General features: G+C 40.2%; 2 protein-coding genes across 2 annotated transcripts in view; one reads left to right on the top strand and one right to left on the bottom strand.

The window, feature by feature from the left end:
• The window catches only part of LOC132406843 (nuclear receptor coactivator 5-like), a 20942-nt gene extending 10734 nt beyond the window's left edge, over positions 1-10208 (bottom strand). Inside the window, exons 1-4 of the mRNA XM_059992893.1 lie at positions 10029-10208; positions 6629-6693; positions 6206-6253; positions 308-384 (exon numbers count right to left, since the gene is read on the bottom strand). Coding sequence (XP_059848876.1) covers positions 308-384; positions 6206-6253; positions 6629-6687 — 184 coding nt within the window. The 5' untranslated portion in view covers positions 6688-6693; positions 10029-10208. The remainder of the gene's footprint in view (positions 1-307; positions 385-6205; positions 6254-6628; positions 6694-10028) is intronic.
• Positions 10204-21992, top strand: cnep1r1 (CTD nuclear envelope phosphatase 1 regulatory subunit 1). Its single transcript, XM_059992894.1, has 6 exons — positions 10204-10269; positions 10355-10426; positions 13445-13518; positions 14350-14459; positions 14823-14877; positions 20720-21992. Exons 1-6 carry the CDS (start codon positions 10245-10247, stop codon positions 20759-20761), a joined length of 378 nt encoding a protein of 125 aa, XP_059848877.1. The 5' UTR covers positions 10204-10244; the 3' UTR covers positions 20762-21992.

Raw genomic sequence — 21992 nt, 5'->3', positions numbered from 1 at the left:
AGGCTAATACTCGGCATATTAAAATCTTCTACTTGTAATTATAAAACTACTCAAATGCACGTGACCAAGCAGAAAAGTGAACACAGAAGATGAGAAGTGATTACATGGAGAAATTATGAGAGAACATTGGTTTAAGGTGGGGTGTGTTAAATGTAGTAGTATTGATTCCTACATGGTGTTTAAACTACCACCCAACCTTTTCCATCATCCTAATGCCTCTTCTAATTATTCCTTTGCTACTTATTAATTTTCTATCCAATACTAATAGCATGCTACAAATAGGTAGATGCATAACAGTTAATCATACCACTCCAGGTATAGTTGTAATCCTCTGCAGTGTAACCTTCAGGATAGCCACCATAATATTCCACAACTTCATTAGTTCTAAAAGAGGACAGAAGTAGGATAAATTCCAGCGCTATAAAATGAAGTTACACTTATCAAAAATATGCACAATATTGAAGTTAACTAATGATATTGCAAGAAAGTCAATGTAAATAAGACAATGCAATGCTGTCAATGCAAGCTTTTCAACAATCTCTATAGCATTTCCCTTCTCTTCAGCAACAAGTACTTACATGCAGATGAATCTGAAAATTTGAGAGATCAAGGGGGTCAAACATCTGTTTAACTTTTGGATATTTTAAGACTGGGAATGGGTGAAGAGCAGCAGCAACGAGCAAATAAATTGATCACAGTATCTGCGTCCAGAGAAAATCAATGGCAATATACTACAATCAAGAAGGGATATCAATCATGTGGCTGTGTATTTCCTCAAACAATTAATCAGACTGAAGAATAATCTCCAGAAGTGTTACCTAACCCGGCTGGCATTTCCAGCATTATCTGTTTTATTTTGATTTCCAGAACCTGCAGCTTTTTGTTTTTGAAAGCATGTAGTACAAGTTTGTACAGAGTGGGGCCAAGAGATAAACAAAATAGCAAATTTGCAAAGAATTGGAATGAGTAACGATTCATACAGGGTCATCGGCCAAGTCAGCATTTGTCAGGCACCAACACTTAGCAAGTTGTTGAGTGTTAACATGCTAAAACAACCTGTGGAGAATTGTGTACACATCTATGGCATGTAAGACCAGTGGTCCATAGCCATTCAACAAGTCATATTGAAGACTGTCGTGACAGCAAAAAGGCAATTCCATGTGAAGCACAGCTGTATGCATACCAGCCATTACTTCCGACAAGGTGAAACCTAACAATATAATTGGCAGTAATGCTTCAAGGTAGGGGTCAATACTTTTAGTGCATGCTTTGTAATGGAGAATAAAATTACACTTGTGCAAATGCCTATGATATCTGGTGACCTTGTGATCCCTGTCTCACAGGATGTCAAAGCATCCTTCAAGGGGGGGGGTGAATCCTCTCAAGCCAGTCAGCAGTGGAGAGAGTGAGCAGTTTCAAGATTCTTGGTGCCAACTTCTCAGAGGATCTGTTCTGGACCCACTATATTGTTACAATGACAATGAAGACACTCCAGCAGCTGAACTTCACAAGGTGTTTGTAGAGATCTGGTATTCACATCAAAGATGCTAGCAAATTTCTAACGATGTACGGTGGCCAGCATTCTGACCGACTCCATCACTGCCTGGTAGAGGTGCCAATCCACAAGATCATAAGGGGCTTCAGAGGTGTTTGACAGCAACCACAAGTTTCCCCACCGTCAAGGATATTTTTCCAAAGGCTGTACCTCAAGAAGGTGGCATCAGACCCAGGACATGCATTTCTCATTGCTACCAACAGGGAGAGGTACATGAAGTTGAAGACCCCAACTCAACATTTTAGTAACAGCTTCCTTCCTTCTACCATCAGTCAATGAACACGACCTCACTGTTCCTCTGGCAGGCTATATTTATTTTGACTGTAACTTAATAGTAATTTGTAATGCCTGCACTGTACTGCTGCCTCAAACAAATTTTGTGCAGTACAGTGCAGGTGTAACAGTAAGCTTCGCAACTTATTCACTGACAATAATTCTGCTTCTGAACAAGTAAGTTGCAACTTCACCTGACAACTTTAGGAAGCATGATTAGCAATTTCACGTTTCATGACTGAGAAAACAACTATACTTAGAGGATCAAGGAAAGTATGACTGCAACCTCATGATTCTATTTTAACCCAACAGTTACAATGGCAATCTGAGCTTTAGCTTTAATTAAGGGATAAATTATGGAAGACATATTAAAACAAAGATAAAAATACAAAATGCTGGCAGAACTCAGCAGGCCAGACAGCATCTATGAGAGGAGGTAGTGACGACGTTTCGGGCCAAAACCCTTCATCAGGAAGGGTTTCCTGTCTCCTGATGAAGGGTTTCGGCCTGAAACGTCGTCACTACCTCCTCTCATAGATGCTGTCTGGCCTGCTGAGTTCTGCCAGCATTTTGTGTTTTTATTTATTTCCAGCATCTGCAGATTCATTCGTGTTGCCTTAAGACAAAGATAGTCAGTTCAAACCTGTAAGTATCAACTCCAAAGGCAATTGTCTCTTTCTGGATTTGCTGATGTTGAGAGGGTGCTTTGAAATACAAACCCTACTTCTTAGGTCAACTGTTTCCATTATTTTAATTAAGACCAACTGCATGGCAAGTATTTAAAAATATCTGCTGATGGTGACGTTTTGCCTGGATAGAAATGATTTGATAACTTTGTTGTTGACTAGTATCTATATTGTTTTAAGTGCCTGAAATTTATACTGTCCACAATTTTATAACTGTTTATTAATTTTCTTGCAGAAATTATACTATGTTTATTGAAAGATGCTCACATTTCTTAACATACCTTTAATGGGTTAAACTGCCTTGTTTTATACCAAGAGATAATTGGCTGACAGTGCTAATAATTGAGTAAAACACTAATTATGGATTGCACTGCTTCAGCCACTGTTGTGTAAGGGAGGAAAAATGATTGTAATATACTGTACTGTAAAGCAGAGTCTGAGAAAGTCTATTCAGAAAAGCAGAGAAAGCAGCAGCTACAGCAATTTCTCTGAGAGCAAGAGAACACTAACAAAGTGCAGTGAGCTGCAGTTTGCCATGAATTAGTTAACATGCATTTTACAAGCTACGTCCACATTAGACCAGATAATTTTGAAAACGCCGGTTTTGCATAAAAACGATAGGCGTCCACACTAAGCATTTTTGAAAATACTTCTGTCCACATTAAAATGGATATTTCTGTGAATCTCCTCCTATTGCACATGTGCAGGACACATCTACCGAAAACAAATGACATGTTTGGTGTCAAATCTCACTGTGAAAGACTTGGTATGCGTTTCTTCAGTTACAGACTAGAAAAACTTAAACAACGGACAGCTGTTGGCTCCTGCGCAGGAGGACTTAAAACTAAAAAAAACAAATACTGGAACATATGGAGGCAACCGACAGGGAGTTCACGGACAGATTGACCCGAATGACGACGAACATTGAAAAACTGACTAACTCTGTTGCATTAATAAAGCCCCTTGCTAAATGTATAAAACATGTCTGCATCAGTATTATCTTGTATTTCCATACAATGTTACATTAGGCTGTTACACATCTATTGTCAGAGACGTACTTGCATAAATAGGTAAACCACCTTCATACGAGCAAGGACAGAAAACAGGGCTAAGTGAGTATACTACGTAATTATTCTGTAAGTTATGGGTCAAAGTATTTGGTGAGTACATTTCTAACTCTCAAACACGAGGAAATCTGCAGATGCTAGAAATTCAAGCAACACACACAAAGTGCTGGTGGAGCACAGCAGGCCAGGCAGCATCTATAGGGAGAAGCACTGTCGACGTTTCAGGCCGAGCCCCTTCATCAGGACACATTTCTAACTCTTCTGGCTTCAGTCTCGTTGCCGTCTGTTCTGAAATTGTTAGGTTGTGTTCAAGAAAACAATGAAATGGCACACTACCGTCACCATAGAGTTTTTTAGATTTCTCCAGTTACCCTGTTCACACTGCTCCGACAAATCCAATGTTTTCAAAGTTAAACACTCTGGAGGGCATTTTAGAAAAGTTCCGTTTTTGGGGGAGGAAAACGACGTTTTAGTGTGGACGCAGCCTCAGTCATTTTAGAACAGGGTGTTTATCAATTTTAGCTGACGTGAATATTTGAATATTCCCAATCTGGATGATTCAGAATCAGAATAAAGTTCATCATGACTGTCTTATATGATGTGAAAAAGTGTTGCTTTGCATCAGCAGTACAATGCAAAGACACAAAACTGTAAACTTACAAATTAAATAAGCACAAGAAAATGAGTAATGAGAGTGTTCATAGACCATTCAGAAATCTGATGGTAGAGGGTAAGTGATAAAAATTTTAAGGGAATTGGGGAGTCTCAGATTCCTGTAAATAATGGTTAAGGTCGAGTCTGTGTATTCTGGTTTGAGAATGGCTGCAGTTTGAGCAGCTGTTGTCTCCTGACTTTTCACACCTTTTGATTTCGTGTTTAAATTTCAGATGGAATGCTCTCTCTCGTAGCTTGCTACTAATAAAGGCGGAAAAGAATCAAGTGTGGTACCTGTTTCATTACATTGGGTTGATCACCGTTGACAAAAGAAGCTGTTCTTAAATTGTTGAGTATGAGCATTCACGCTCCTGTATATCTCAATGTGTTGATACTAATACCAGATCCCTTCAATAAGTATTCATAATGAAATAATGTCTGGAATTCATGGTATTAACGATACAAAACTATCAACAGCAATCATTATTACTCTGTGAAACTGACAGAAGCTTCCAACATGTGTAGAAATTCACATTGTTGAAAAGTTGACACAACAATGTGCATTGTTGCCAAGGCAAGCAACAAATTGATCAACAAATCAACAAATTGATGAGAATTTTTTAAAAAGTTGCCATCCTTGATGTTAAAATTGAAATGCAATGTTCATAAGCTTACTTGTGATTTTAACAGCATTCTTCAATTAGTAAGCTGTGCACTCAGACCTGAAAAACTAACATTATATGTGTAGGATTCCCAACTCCTTCGGAACAATAATCTCAAAGGGCACCCCCCCACACTACAGTGTCATGCAAGAACGTTTTGATCCGACTATCTGATCACAGCTTCTACAAAAGATAACCGTCAGTTACATGCAGCAGGAAAGAGAAAATACATGCTACTCAGATTGCTGTCTAGATTTTCTTAAGATGGCAAAAATGGCCAAGATGGCCCTTCTCTCCTGACTATTATACAGCTTCAGTAGTCATTGACATGTTTGCAGGCGTGACAAGCCATAGATTTCTAGCAAAGCACCCGGCATTATTAAAATCAAGTTGTTGACACTGGAAAATATACAACACAAGGCTTTTCTAACAGATTTTTTACAGAAACAAAATATAATTTGCAGTGCTGTCAAAACTGACTAGAATACAGAAAAAGACTATCTTTTTAGTACCACAGTTAGATAAAAATGGATAAACTTTTTGTTAAGCAAGAAACTGCAGATTCAAGAAATCCAAAATTAACAAAAAGAAAATACTGGAAATTTCAGGTAGGACTGTATTTGGAATATGCATACCCAACCTTTTGTTATGTCATGGACCAATACTATTAAGCAAAGGGTCCGTGGACCCTAGGTAGGGAACCCTGATTTACCCTGACTTGAAGCTTTTCACCATTCCTTGACATTTTTGAACTTGATTTTGTTTCCTTCCTCTTGCCCCACAGATCTGCACATCGGGCCCTGATACAATTCTTCTACATTTGCTGATTTTGACATTGACAACATAATTGTTATAGTAAGGAAGCTTCTTGGTTCGCTGAATCTATGCTGGTACAGCAATCCCATCAGCTTCATACTTCAACTCAACAAACCTACCAAATTTCCTCTCAACCTCTACCATTTAACCACATTTTCAAAGAGTAACATTTCCAATGCGCAACTGATGGATTCTGTATTTTACTCTGAAGAAGCAGTTCCACAATTTTAAAAGAATGCTAATCACATAAGGCCAACCAGAGGATGGAAACAACAAGGATACATCAACAAGGATATTGTTGCAACAATTAGTTATTAAGTTCTTATTTGCAGCCAGCATGAGTACAAACCCTCTGGCAGGAAAGAGAAAGATTCACAGTAAAAATTCAAGATGCCAATTTGATGCAGGAAACCTGTTCTTTCATTTCCACCCCTTGTGTTCCAAATTCAAAATAAACTTTATCCCATTATTTCTGAAGTTGTTTTCACATACCTTTGCAAAGCTTCTCTGGGAACATTGTATTCTGCAGCTACATATGTACTGAAGGAGAGAAGGAAAACAAAATGAGTCAATTTCCAGGACTTGGTCTGAAACCATTTTAATATATTCTACGCACTGCCTACAGGTGCAAAACAAGGTATTTGCAATTAACAAAAAGCATGCTGAAAATGTCAGTATTTATTTGTCTCTACCCAGCGGATCAATGGTTTTCAGTCAGAACAACCGATGTACACTTTTACTCCAATGGAAACTAGCAACATTTTAAATGGTGGGATTTCTATGTTAGGTTGTTCAACCAACTTCTAAAGATTGAAGCAAATATTAAACTGAAAAAAAAACTCCAAAACTAAAGGAATGCAGACATTTATACAGATTTTTCAGGAAATGTAGGTAATATTTTTAAACCTTCCTTACGTTCCATCTGCGCTGAGTTTGTGTGTCGGGGCCACCCTAGGCTTTATCCAAGTTGCCATGTTAACCTACAAAAAGAAATGTCGAGGAAGCATTACTTAAAAGTCTTTTCTTTAATAGCATCAAGTAATAAATTACCTGTTTGCACATTTTGGTTGGAATTTTTCAGAGTCCTAGATCTTTGCTTTGCCCCTTTACATTCCATCAACACTACAATTCTAAAGAAGAGGTATTTTAAATCAAAAGAAAATGGAGCCATTAGTAGGATGTTAAACAGCACAATGTTCTCACAAATTTTACAAATTAAACAATACAAAGAAAAGTTATCAACATCACGCAAGCTAATCTTCGACACTAACTGCATAAATAGAGTAACTGGACTAGCTGATGCTAAAATTTTACAACTCCAAAGAGTGCTTTTCAAGTACAAAACTCCATAATTTTGTTGCCACAGAAAAGAGCTGAATATCACCATGCAAATGTTCTTTAACTGTATTCAAAATCTGTGACGTAATAAATTAATTTAAATTTTCGGTTCCGACTCATCCATTTGCATTGCTGCAACTTCACAAAAAAATATCTTGTGCCACATTTCAGCTGGAGCAATTTAAATTGCTACAGTTCTCTTTAATTACTGACCAAAAATTTTTCCTATTCCAAGTAAACGGAATTTTCTAATAAAGGAACAGATTGCTTCTGCAATAATTTTGCAAATTCAGTTTATATGTTGAGCTCACTGTACATGATGGAGAAAGTGCCCCAGAGCTCCAGGAACTAGGGTTTGATTGGCATTTGTGTGGAGCTTGCACGTTCACCTTGCGATTGCGGATTTCCTCAAGTGCACCAATCTCTTCCCACGTTGTAAAGATATGCTGCTCTGGCTACAGTAAATACCCCGTACTGTAAGTTCATGGCAAAAGGAATCAATGGGAGGTTGTGAGCATGTGTGGAAGAAAAAAAATTGCAGGAAAAGACTAAAGGGACAAATATGAGCACATGGCCAACAGCATTCTAAATCTGTTCTAACTATACCTGTATTCCTTTCAATAACTTTGAAAAGTCTTTCGTTCACCACCTGGTATGATTACTACATGTTCATGTTCTATTGTGTAGCCTGAACCCACATGTCTGTGATGCTAATGTTAGCAAGTTTTTACTGTACCTGACCTCAGCATTCCTGTGCATTTGACAAACTAAACTTGACTTGAAACAGAGTTCAATTATGTTACAGATGTTGAAATATCTAATGTTCAAACTAATTTCTTCCATGAACTTGCTAGATATTCCTTCCACTTTCCCAATTTTTATTCCCATTATGCTGCTTCTCACACAAACTCATTGAAGGGTTAGCTGTCAAAAGAGTGAGCAGCTTCAAGTTCCTGGCACTAACATCTCAAACAATCTATCCTGGACTCAATATATCAATGTAATCACAAAGAGTGCACATCAGCAGCTGTTCTTCATCAGGAGTATTTGGAGATTTGGTAAGACTCGAGCAAATATGTACAATGGAGAGCACTTTGACTGGTTACGTCACTGTACAGTATGGAGCTCCAATGCACAGGACCAGAAGAGGTTGTAGAGGGTTGGTGATTCAGCCAGTTCCATCCTGGGCACTATCTTCCCCATCATCAAGAAAATCTTTCAAAGAAGTGGCTCAGGAAGGCAGCATCCAGCATCAAACATTTAGGGACGTACCCTCTTCTCATTAATACCATCAGGCAGGTGGTACAAGAGACCAAATTCATACACTTAACATTTTTGAAACAGCTTCTTTCCCTTTGCCAGATTTTAGAATGATCCATGTACCCACCGTTCCTCTTTTGCACTTCTTATTTCTTATTGTAATTTAACAGTAACTTTCTAAATCTTGCACAGTACTGCTGCCACAATACAAATTTCACAAAGTCAGTGAAAACAAATGTAATTCTGATCCTGTATTTAAATACATATACGAACATACCACACGTATTAGAAAATTTTTAGAAGTGGAAGCTATTTTGAAATTACATGAATAGATCTATTTTTTAAAAAAAGCCCACTAGCTGTATAGTAGATCCAGCCCAATGTCACAATCTAGTTTCTTCGAATGACACCAATGCACAATGGCCACATACTGTACATTCTTCCAAATGATTACTCTCCTCATGCAACTCAGCAACAAGTGGTGAAAGAGATCCAGCTGTACCCTCATTCAGTTCCCTACCATAAGACTACCAAGAAATCTGTAACAATTCAACAAAAGCAAATAAGATGCAGCAAATCTAAAGTAAAAATGGAAAGCACTGCAGTGGACCTAGAACAAATGAATCATTGTAACATCTAGAAAATTACCTCTAAAGGTTTCTCTTCAAAAATGGAAAAGCAACAAAATGACATAACAATGTCATGTATAGAACATGGCGATTGTGAAATTTGACTCAACAGCACAACTCCAGGGCTGCAAAGTACACTGCCATAAAAAAGTTATGCAACAGCAAAAATAACTACATCCACAAGAGCTCACCTTCTAAAAGCCGGAATATGATAACCTTCCCAATCAGCAGCCACAACTCTTCTTAATACTGCTCATAGCGACCTGAGACGTTTAAAAGTGGCAACAGAAAGGACAGTTTACCCGTTCTGGCAAATCTGACTGCCCTGCTGAAAATCTAACCACTTTTATTTTAACGACTGTAAATTTTATAGCTCTACAATTAGCAGTACTAAGATGGTGCATGATGGGCCCGCATAGATCAGTATAAACGATGGGGCAGGTTTGATGTCCTAGTCAGCGTGCAGAACTTCAGTACAATTGCTCCTATTTCATCTGACTCAGTACTATGCTGAATTTGGTCTTCCAAAGAAAAGTCCCGAACTTGGGAACCTGTTGATATTTATATAAACAGTCATAAATAGCCTTAAGAAAAACCTATTTTCCTAAACCATCTTGAAAAAAAACAGCTAGTTCTCGGTAAGTTTAAAAATGACAGCGGCTGAAAACCACTTTCTCACAACACGGGTTTAGGAAGAGCGACATGTCGCCTGCAGTGAGCAGATTCACTAACATTGAACTAGAGGCCTGACGAACCAACAGACACAGACGTTGGATGAAGGGTCACGAAGAGACTACGGGGAGAGGTCGTGGGCGTGGAAAAGCTGGCCGATCCGACCTGGCGACATGGGGCCGGGGAGAATGGGATGCCTTCTACGACGACAACGGTAACAGCAACTAGGCCGCGTCGCCATGTAAAGCAACAAAGGGAGGTTTACGGCTCAAGCACAGGTCGAGATCGCGCCCGACGAACCGCGAAGAAACCTAAACACCCGAAGTTCATCAGGTAGAAGAAGGCGACTCCATTTCACGGGCGCTGTTGAAGCAGAAAAGTCCAGGGCGGAGAAGGGAAACCAAACCACAACTCACCTCTCCGAGCTTCCTTTCCCTCGCTGCTAACCTGCACCGGAACCAGAAACACAAGCACGCACTGGCCACGCGCCGTCTCTGGGGCTCTCCGCCAATCAGGCTGCCCCTTCCACCGCGGACGCCGTCGCTGCGAGCGACCAATCGGCCGTGTCGTCTGGTAACGAGGCGTGAGGCGTGAGGCGTGAGGCAAGAGCGGCGGCGGCGGACGGACGGACGATGAACTCCCTGGAGCAAGCGGAGGGTAAGCCGATGGCGTTCTGGAAGGCGGTGAACGCGGGCTGTTGTTGCGAAGCAGGTGCGACTCGTGCTTACTTTTTGTGTTGCAGACCTGAAAGCTTTCGAGAGGCGACTGACCGAGTACATCTCCTGCTTACAGCCGGCGACTGGGCGGTGGCGGAGTGAGTGTCCGGGCTCGGGGAGGTGCTTCAAATATCTGTCCCTCAGCGCGCACATGGGACCCTGGGACCCAGTTGCCCTCTACTTTTAATTGTCTGTACTAAACTGTCAAAGCTATATTACCAGCTGAACACTAATCATGTACAAGTAATTTGTGTTAACTAATATGCATCTAAAATACTAGGTCAGTAAGGCAACAACTGTAACAAAACGCAAAGCATCAAAAAATTAAGAGGCTACCTGTAACTAGGAGTCTGAATGTTTTATTGTCCATCGTTCCGGTGTGAATATGGGTTTTTTGTTTGCTAGTTAGTTATATCACTGTCATTAATGATGTCTAAATGCATCACCAAGCGCTAAAGAATTGCTTGCTGATAAATCATCCGATTTGAACATGTTACTGTCGAAATTCTATTTCAGAGTCAGGTTTATTATCATTGACAAGTCGTGAAGTTTATTATTCAATAGCAGTACGGTGCCATTTGAAACAAAGTGCTTTATTTATTGCACAATTAGATTGGCATAATAAATCATTCAAACGCAGTTACAAGTTTCAAAAACTTCTGCAGATCATTGCATTATAAAGCTATAGTTACACTTACGAACATTTTCCCCACACCTACCCTTTTGTATGCATTCAGTATTTCCTGTCTGCAGATTCATGTGGAATCTGACTGCTGTGCCCAATGCAAGGACTTAAAGGCCAACTATACGAATATAAATTTGTACAATGTTAATATTTTAGACTGCACATATCGTGTTTTTCCAATTTTTGTAAATATTTGTACTTTAATATTTTTTCTTTGAAGAAATACAAAATTTGCCAGTGATTCAGAAAGAGAGAGAGAGCAATATTATTAGGAAGTACGTTAAATAACAGAAATATTGATAAACAGAAGAAATGGAATTTCAGTGTAAATATGTGTAAGGTCATCTGCTTTAGATTTGAGAAAGACAGAACACTGCCATTTACTTCATAACTGGGAAAGAGAGACTTTATCTGTATATTGTAATGATCAACAAATCAGAAAATATTAAAAAATAATAAAATAGGGGCTTTTGTATGTAAGGAATACAAGGTGAAGGTATGGATTTAACTGGCTCCCAATCCTACACCATCACTATCCAATCACAAACGAGAAAACCTGCAGATGCTGGAAATCCCAGCAACACCACAAAATGCTGGAGGAACTCAGCAGGCATCAATGGAGAAGACTACAGTTGGTGTTGTAGGGAAAGGGCAAGAGCACAGAATACAATAATGTCAGTGCATTTTGACAACATCATGTCTGTAGTAATTCCATCCTAACCAAGCTGTTCAATTCTAGTTAAGTACTGCTCTAACAAGAGAAAATCTGCAGATGCTGGAAATCCAAGCAACATACACAAAATGCCAGAGGAACTCAGCAGAGTCCTGCCAAAGGGTTTCGGCCCAAAATGGCGACTGTAGTTTTTTCCACAGATGCTGCTTGGTCTGCTGAGTTCCTCCAGCATTTTGTGTCTGTTGCCTCATGCTATCCACATTGTGCCCCAAAAGAAGGCTCATAGTTTGAAATAATGCATATATATATCTGGAGTACTGAGGGCCCCTTTGAGATCATCTTCTATTGTCTTTGAAGTGAGTGCATTTACCAAAATTACTCCTAAATTCAAAGGGTTAAATGAAAGGGTAATTAACCTTGGGTTATGTCCTAGAATGCATATGTTTGGAATATCCTTTAAATTAAAGTTATCAAATTACAATGGGGAACTAATCAAAGATAAACTATTTAAACTGGTTGACTGGCTGAGATAATCTAAAAGGTAAAGATGTTTTTTTTTTCAGGAATAAATTTGGAAATCATTGTCACAGTGGCTATCAGAGATGAGAGGGAACTTTTATTGGAGAGTCTCTGATGAATTATCTCTCAATCTGTGAATTATCTCCTTTTATGTACACAAGAAAATTGTTTATAAGATCAGTCAGGACAGCATCAGTTTTATCAGACATATTAAAGACCTACTTACTCTGCACACATCTCCCACAAAGAAACTTGCATTATTTTGTTAAACCTGAATTGAGGCCTTGTGAAGTAAACTAAGATTTGATTACGTGCAATGTATATCTGCAGTGTTTCAAACGATGAGTCTTCTTTTGGGTCATGTTAGAAATAGAATTGCATGATCCAAACTAGAAAAAAAATGTTTTATTGCCATGTTGTGTTTTGAAGTAGGTACATCTTGCAGGTGGATAGTGATGGTGTTGGAATGGGTGCCAGCCAAATCCAACGGTTGGATTTTGTCAAGCCTCTTGCATTTTGCAAGAACTGCATTCATCCGATCAATCGGTGACCATTGCTTCACATTCCTGACATATTTTCATGGTGGAATAGCTTTGGGAAGTTAGTCAAGACAGACTCTGATCTACTTTTGTAGACATGTAAAACCTATAGATGCGCAACTTTCCCCTTCCCTCACCCATTCCCAACTATATACAACTATCAACAACACTTTCTAACGCATTGGTAATATTGAGGGAAGACTAATAGAGCAGTGCTTACACACACACAAAATGCTGGATGACCTCCGAAGCCCAAGCATCATCTATAGAAAAAAAGTACAGTCAACATTTTGGGCCAAAAGTCCTGAAAGGTTTCAACCCGAAACGTCGACTACTTTTTTCTGCAGATGTTGCCTGGTCTGCTGAGTTCCTCTGGCATTTTGTGTATGTTGCTTGGATTTCCAGCATCTGTAGATTTTCTCTTGTTAGAGCAGTACTTAGCTAGAATTGAACCGCTTGGTTAGGATGGAATTACTACAGACATGATGTTGTCAAAATGCGCTGACTTTATTGTATTCTGTGCTCTTGCCCTTTCCCTGGTCAGGTACAGACTGAATTGAATTCAGTGAAAGTTGGACTCTAATATGTCTTTAAAATAGCTAATGCACATTTGTAATTTTACTCTTTATATACATTAATAATTTTAGTGAGTAATATCCATTTAAAATTCAATAATTTATATTCTATTCTTTATTTGCAGTGATTCTTATAGTAGTTTCAGTATGTACAGCCACAGGTGCTTGGAACTGGTTAATAGATCCTGAAACACAAAAGGTAATTTTAAGCTTTTACCTTTAAATAATTCTTAAAACATTTTGCAGGGAGCAACTGCTTTCCTGTACTGCCATGCTTTAGTGAATTCATTATCAAAAAATGCAAGAAAGCTATTTTCTACCTGGCATTCCTGCATAACCGACACATGAATGGCTCTATGTGAGGAGAATCACTTCAGAAGTTATAGCTGAGTCCATCCAAAATGGACAAATTAAAATTCAAATAATTTTTATAAAATGCTATTATCAAAATTTTGAGAGGTTCTTGTTCAAGTTTTAAAAATACCAGTAACTTGTAGGTAACTCTTATGTCAGGCTTGAGTTTGCAAAGCTATGAACATTGTTTTCAGACTGTCAGACATTAGAAATTGCCTTGTGCTCAATGTTAAAATTTTAATGCTCCCATTATGAATTTGCAATTAGTCTCAAAAAATGTATCTATTTAGGGATTTGTATTTGAAATATGATTCTTAACTGATGATCAATCAATTTTTACATTCTACTGGGCTTGAACCTGACAATAAACTTGCTTACTGGCTGTTCCTATGATTAAAATTATGCAGTAAAGAATTAAAGCTGATTATTTCAAAGAAAATTTGCAACCAGACAGTCCACTTGAGTCTTATTGTAAAACATTTTGAAAGGACAGTCTTTCTCTTTCCAATCACAGCAAAATTTTAAAATGAAGTTAATATGTAGGTGAGTTGTTTTTCATTGATATTAATTAATGTTGCTGACAATTCAGAAAATTGGGGTCTTTTTATATCATGCTAGTTAATTTTTATCTGTTCAAATATTTTAAAATTATTTAATTGTTTCCTTGTCATTTTAGGTCTCATTTTTCACATCACTATGGAATCACCCATTTTTCACAATCAGCTGTATAACTTTAATTGGTTTATTCTTTGCTGGAATACATAAAAGAGTGGTTGCACCATCAATGTATCCTTTGTGTGAACTGTTCAAATTGTTAGTGATGAGATTTGCAGAAACAAAAAGGTGTTTGGTAATTGTAATTAAGACTTGACTTTTAAAATTGATTCTTTTGTGAAAATAAGCCTTATCTTTTTTGAGCTTCAATATTTTGTAATATTAACAGAATGCAATTATTTAACCAATACAGAACATACTAGTAGTTAACAGTCTGTATGGTTGTATTTATTAAATTTTACTATACTTTTGGATAAGTTGAGAACATTATCTGCAGTATTTGTACTTTTTGCATGGTACTTCCCAAGGAACGTGAACTATTATGCAACTAATTTCAATTGCAATTGTTATTTCTTTTACCATATTTGCTTTCAGCATTGCTGCAAGATGTCGAACTGTTTTGGCAGAATACAATATGTCTTGCGATGATGTGAGTATCTGTTTTCAGAAAACCAAGAAAATGTACATAACTAATTCTTGGATTTTAAATGTTGGTGTTCTAAATGAAGTACAGCTATCCACGGGTAATAAATGGGTTCCATTTTCACAGATGTCCATCAGTCGCTTCTGTCTTTAAGAGAAAAAATACACAAATGCTCAATCTGGTATGCATAGCTGTGGTACCAGCCTTCCGAGTTCTGTGGAAATGTGCCTAAACTGTTGCTTATAATGAATTAGACACTGATTAGAAAATCACTTAAGCAACAGGTGAATGACTGAAAATTGGGGTTAGAAGTATTGCAGCTTTTCAACACTATATCAGATCATGATTTATGCTTTTGCATCATCCCCTTTTGTAAATGATTCCACCATATCCTCTGATTTCCCCTAATATCCATAAAAATATCTTTCTGACCTTGCATAGACTCCATGAATGAGAAACAAAAGCCATCTGGGGTGGAAAGTTCTGCAGAATTCTCATTCCCTGTTTAAAACTATTGCTTCATCTTTCCTGTGAATGGCTGATCAATTACCCTAAGACCAATCCCTTATTTGTAGATTTTTCAGATAAAGGAAATGAGTCTCCTGCCATCCATTGTCAGATTCTCTCAGAATAGAAACATAGAAAATCTACAGCACAGTACAGGCCCCTTGGCCCACAATGCTATGCTAACTTATAAATTAAGTTTAGAAATTGCCTAGGGTTACCCATGTACCCATTCAAGAGTCTCTTAGAAGTCCCTGTTGTATCCATCTCTACCACCTTGCTGGCACTCACCACACTCTGCATTTTAAAAAAAAGTGTAATCCCCTGGGTCGCCTCAGGCTGGCTCAGCTCGTTTCGTCTAGGGGAGCAGCCTTCGGCCCCGCCAAACTGAGTAATCAGCTGGTGTGGATGCTGTGTGATGTCCCCGCCTCGCCCACAAACAGACAGTACACCATATGCGATTAAATGAGTACAATTTATAAAGGTTACTATAACTAAGTGATTAATAACGATACAGTATATATGAAGAGAAAATTAAAGAAAAGGCGCCAAACTTATCAAAGTCCAAACCACTTCGTGCACAGCCGTTGGAGCTCAATTACTGAAGTCTTCTGGCCACCATTTGCTCCCCTCCGAACTCCTCGACTCGCAGCTCAGGACCCTCCGAACTCCTCGACTCTCCAAACAGCTCAGGACCCTCCGAGTGGTCAACCAAGCACATCTAGCTTCATCCCCCGTCCTCGGGGAATCTCCCAGCCTCGGACCCCCCTTTGGGGTCCGATCCTCGCCCAGCTTAGAGCATTGCGTCCTCTCTCTCGACCCCCTCGCTCCGATCTGCCCAAAAGCCCGTCAACAAAAGCTTACAGACTCAGAAGAAAGAACATTAATCCCCATTTGGTTTACAAAGGAATACCATTCTCGTTATCAGTAAATTAGCATTCCTGCTAGTTAACAAAAAGAAGAAACCCTCTTTACACTCTCCCTCCACCAAATAAAAGTCATGTCCTCATGACTACTAAATAACTCGCCACCTTTCCTGCCAACACACCGTAACCCAAGCACAAACAGTGACATCTCCTCCCCACACAGTAACCCTCACGCCCTGTTTTTCAGGCGCTACTTAGGCCAACTATCTGGGAGTTCCCTAACCCTTCTGAGACCTCCGTACCCCCTCACCTAAACCCTTCAGGCTCGGACACAACTGGGGATACCTTGGACCCACTACCAACTCCTCTCTCAACCTCTCACTCATGCCCCACACTGCACACAGCTAACCCTCCCCGCTACACCTGACTCAATGGGAGAAGGGCCAAAGGTCTCTTCCTCAATCGAGGGAAAGTCAGCAAAAGGCAGCATGTACCACACATCCAGCACATCATCCATCGAATCTGTATTCTTCCTCATTCCTGTGATCGGTAGCTGCTGTTTGATCTTCTCCAAACGGAAACATGTGGCCTGCACTGCTCCCGCAGTCTCTTCAGCCTCCTGTTCAGTATTCACTGCACTTCTCTCCAGCTTTTTCTTCCTCATGACTTCTTCCAGATCAACTTTCAGGTTTTGCACTTCATTTGAACTGTCGGTGGTCACCTTCAGGTTCCCTTCAAGCCTCCGCTTCTCTCTTCTGAGATTTGTCTGTAATTTCTTCACCTCCGCAAACTCCCCCCTCCGGGTTCTCAGTTTGCTATTACCCTCAGTCAGACAACTTTCTTCATTCTCTCCAACTTGTAAGTCTTCAGAATGGTTCCAGATCACTTTCTCCAGTCTCTCCGTCTTCATTTCAAACTTGGTTCCGTAGAGACAGTCACTCACGAGCTGCGACCTTCGCCAGCCCTGGCACGTGTCCCGAAAACACTTTAACTCGGTAGTTCTCAGCTGCTCCTGCAACGACCTCACTTCATATTCTCCTGAGGCAAATCCAAATACCAAGAGATCATCCACATACACCAAAACTCCAAACGCCTCCATATCCCCTATGGTCTTCCACCTGCCCCGCAGGAAGGTTGCAAGGGTTCCAGATATGCCCTGTGGCATCTTTTCGGACCCGAAGACTCCTAGGGAATTTATAACGGCCGTCTTGTCCTTGTCGGCCCCACTCATCGGGATCTGGCAACATCCACTCCTCAGATCGAGCACCTTAAACCACATCGCACCATTCAGACAGGCCATCGCCTCTCCGGCCCTCAGGGCCATATTCTGGTCACTGACAGTGCGCCTCTTCAATGCAATACAATCCACACACACGCTGCCTACGTCTTCCACGGCTTCAGGGGCCAGTCGCCGCAACCTCTCTCTCTCCGAGGTGTCTTCAGCAGTCAACTCCCCTCTCTCGTGGTATTTCGCAGCGTCCACTAAGAGGGTCTCACACTCAGATACTTCCCCCAGGCCGTACCGCCACTGGCCCTTGTTTGAATTCGGTACCGGCCCAATGCTGCTACACACGTCCACACAAGCAGCTCGAAACTCAGGGTGCATCGACAATGCCTCCAAACAACGCTCACCTGCCTCCTCCGGGCAGGCCCCCAAGCGCACCAGCAGGATATTGGTTCTCTCTAGAACAGAAACGCTGCCCGTCTCAACAGGGTCCGGACACATCAGCATTAACGATTCCTGAACCTCAGTCTCCTCCACATTTGCCTCCAAGAACTCCATTTTTACTGACCAACAACCGTCGTCTGGATAATCACCGGCACTGGTACCCCGAATCTCCAGTGTTCTCAATGTCGTCAAGGGTAAATGCTTCCAATAACGGTTATGAAACAAACTGTACAGCAACTTAACCGGTGCCCCGGTGCCGAGGATGGCTTTAACTTGACTTCCATCCATCCGTAACAACACCTGTACGCATGGCCCCTCTAAGCCTTCAGGAATAGGTTCTGTTCCTTTCGGGAGTTCCTTGGTACATTGCTGGGAATGTGCTCCCCCAGAGACCCCAAGCCGTTCCCCCACTGGGCCTCCTCTAAGTTTCCCGACACCTCTCGAATCAACGGAACAACTGATCCCCTTGGCACCACAAGCAATTTATCTGCCCCCCTAGGCAAAAAGGGATACCCTAAAAACTTCCCACCAATCTCCTGCCACAGATATAATAAGCCCCCCAGCTGCGGCATTTGACTTCTAGTCGAACCACACGCATTTTCCCACACTTTCCCAGAACTGGCAGCGGTCACTTCAAGGTAATTGCGCCTGACAGTTCTAACAAAGTCACCAGCCCGCCTACTCAAACTTTCAACCCGTCCCTGTCGCTTTTCCTCAGCCAAGTAATGCCACTCACCCAATAACTGAGGGGTCCGCTCTGCCCACGCTTCCGCCCCTTTAGGGCTGGACATTATTCCAATAACTGGGCGGAGCTCACCTCTGCTGAAACATCCCAACCTGTCACTCCTCAATCTCCAAACAGTACGGACAACCCATGGTCCCACCACCATTTTGTCAACACTAGTCGGAACTCGAACGACCTCCAGGCTAGCAACAGCAGCCACCCCACCCAACACACACGCAGCGATAACCAGCAATCGCACACCCATAAAGGCACACCAGCTCTTCGCCACAGACACAATTTAAATAGGGTGATCACACAGCCTCCACAGAAATCAACCCCGGACGAACACCCCACAATGTAACCCCCTGGGTCGCCTCAGGCTGGCTCAGCTCGTTTCGTCTAGGGGAGCAGCCTTCGGCCCCGCCAAACTGGGTAATCAGCTGGTGTGGATGCTGTGTGATGTCCCCGCCTCGCCCACAAACAGACAGTACACCATATGCGATTAAATGAGTACAATTTATAAAGGTTACTATAACTGTGATTAATAACGATACAGTATATATGAAGAGAAAATTAAAGAAAAGGCGCCAAACTTATCAAAGTCCAAACCACTTCGTGCACAGCCGTTGGAGCTCAATTACTGAAGTCTTCTGGCCACCATTCGCTCCCCTCCGAACTCCTCGACTCTCCAAACAGCTCAGGACCCTCCGAGTGGTCAACCAAGCACATCTAGCTTCATCCCCCCCCCCCCCCCCCCCCCCGTCCTCAGAGAATCTCCCGGCCTCGGACCCCCCTTTGGGGTCTGATCCTCGCCCAGCTTAGAGCATTGCGTCCTCTCTCTCGACCCCCTCGCGCCGATCTGCCCAAAAGCCCATCAGCAAAAGCTTACAGACTCAGAAGAAAGAACATTAATCCCCATTTGGTTTACAAAGGAATACCATTCTCGTTATCAGTAAATTAGCATTCCTGCTAGTTAACAAAAAGAAGAAACCCTCTTTACAAAAGCTTACCCTTGATATATCTGTGCCTACTTCCAAGCACCTTAAAACTGTGCCCACTTGTGTCAGCCATTTCAGCCTTGGGAAAAAGCCTCTGACTATCCATCCGATCAATGCCTCTCATCATCTTATACACCTCTATCAGGTCACCTCTCATCCTCCGTCACTCCAAGCAGAAAAGGACAGGTTCACTCAATCTATTCTTGTAAGGCATGCTCCCCAATCCAGGCAACGTCCTTGTAAATCTCCTCTGCACCCTTTCTATAGTTTCCACATCCTTCCTATAGTGAAGTGATCGGAACTGAGCACAGTACTCCAAGTGGGATCTGACCAGGGTCCAATATAGTTATATCCTTACCTCTTGGCTCTTGTTGAGATTACCTGTCATTATTTCCAACTTGACAGTATTTTAAGATTAAGTCACAGGAATTAAACTAGTGAATCAACACCTGCTGACTTCCCATAGTACTCCAAATGAAGTCTTACCAAAGGCATGTATAATCTCAGCAAGAAATTTTACTCTTGTATTGCTTTTTATATGATCTATGAGGTTTACCGTCTCTGTCACTTTATTGCAGGATAATAAATCTGTTCCTTAGATTGAGGAATGGACACAGTTTTATCCCTTCGATGTTGTCTGTGTTGTGGTTTTTACGTAGATTTATTTCAAATCCTGTGAAATCAGTACCCAGAAACTTAGCAAGCAACAACTGAATATTTAGTCACGTCTAGCAAGAGGAGCCTGAGATATTGAGAGTTGCTGGGTTCCATTCAAATAAGTTTAAAAAAATAAATGAATCCACAAGTTTTATTACATTTATTGTGGACACTTTAGCAACCTTTGAGTCAATGTGACAGATATGCTTCTGATATTTTCATGTGAGTGCAGCATCAGTTGATTTCAGACTTGCTTTTTTACTGTATAATGACATAGACCTGTATTAACTAGGTATTGAGTCCATATCCTGTTTTAAGTTTTCATTCTGCAGCAGATGTTAGACATTTTCACAGTATATACTATACATGGGAATGCAATTTATTGTATTTCACTTTAATCATTTTTTATCTTTCTTTTTCTCCTTTCTAGACTGGGAAACTAATATTGAAGCCTAGACCTCATGTTCAATGACACCCTACTGACTAGTGAAAATACAATCTTTGTGAAAAAGTGAAGGTACCCTGAAATGCACAAATTCATGAAAGCAGTGCTTCTTCTGGGGTCAGCATCAATATTTCGGCTCATAAAGTTCCCTAGATAGAAAATGCTCAGCATCAAAGGTGGATTTTATGAATGTAGCATTGCAGCTGGCAGATAGTTTTAGGTAACTCATAGAAAATGATATTTGGGAAGTATTTAAATATTGCTTAGTCACTTTAATTTATTAAGAAGTTATAGATTTTTGTATCATTTATGAGTTGTATTGCTCATTTTATCACTGATTCATAATAACGTCAAGGATTTAAAAGCTACGAACTGTTCTCACAGAGAATTGCGCTGAACTGTATCAGGAACTATTGCTAAGTTATTGTAGCATGCTGTTATGCTTCCAGTCTGTTTGCTCTGCCTATATTTCTTTCATATAAGTTATGTGACTATTGCTTCTTATGTTTCATTATTATGATGTACTATGAAACATCAGACTTATTATTCCATTCAGACTGGAGACAAATTATAAATGGACTACCAGTACTTTGGGTGGCTTTTTGATCTGTTAAATTATGTAGTAGTCATAGGAAGAGACTGATTTGTTTGGCAAACTATTGCATATGAAGATTCAAATTTTACTTAATTATGAAAAATTATATAACAGGTAGAAATGAACTTTTTCATTCTTGCATTTGTTCATTTTCTCTTGTTTTGCTATTCTAAAATGTGTGTTCTACAGTTACCATGTTGCATTTAAAAAAACTTGAAGATATAAATTTTTAAATTTTAAAAGCATCACGACTTTGTAAGATCGTTTTGGCCCACAAATTTTGTAGGCCTCTGTACATAGCAATAAACAATTTGTATGGAATTTTTTGGAAACATGTTGTGAGTAGTGAGTTGATCGTGCATTTGATATGTCAGATACCAAAGATGGGATTTGAATATCTTAAGATGTAAAATGGCAAGCAGCTTGCCTAATACTTTTGTAGGAAAGACAGACTTGTCTCCCATTGGGCATGAAGAATGGCATGCCAATTACTTTAAAATGTTGACCTCTTACTTGGGATTTCATCAAAGGCACCTGATGTGAGATATTTTACTGGACACATTTCTTAAAAAAAAAGTAGATGTACCCTTTATAAATATACTCTGAAGTTTGAGCATAATGAACAAAATTACTATTTTAAAGATTTGGGTAGCACACATGATG

Source organism: Hypanus sabinus, chromosome 17 (assembly GCF_030144855.1).
Source record: "Hypanus sabinus isolate sHypSab1 chromosome 17, sHypSab1.hap1, whole genome shotgun sequence".
Taxonomy (NCBI): Eukaryota; Metazoa; Chordata; class Chondrichthyes; order Myliobatiformes; family Dasyatidae; genus Hypanus; species Hypanus sabinus.
Note: the sequence above shows the minus strand (reverse complement) of the source record. Positions and strands in the feature narration are given on the sequence as shown.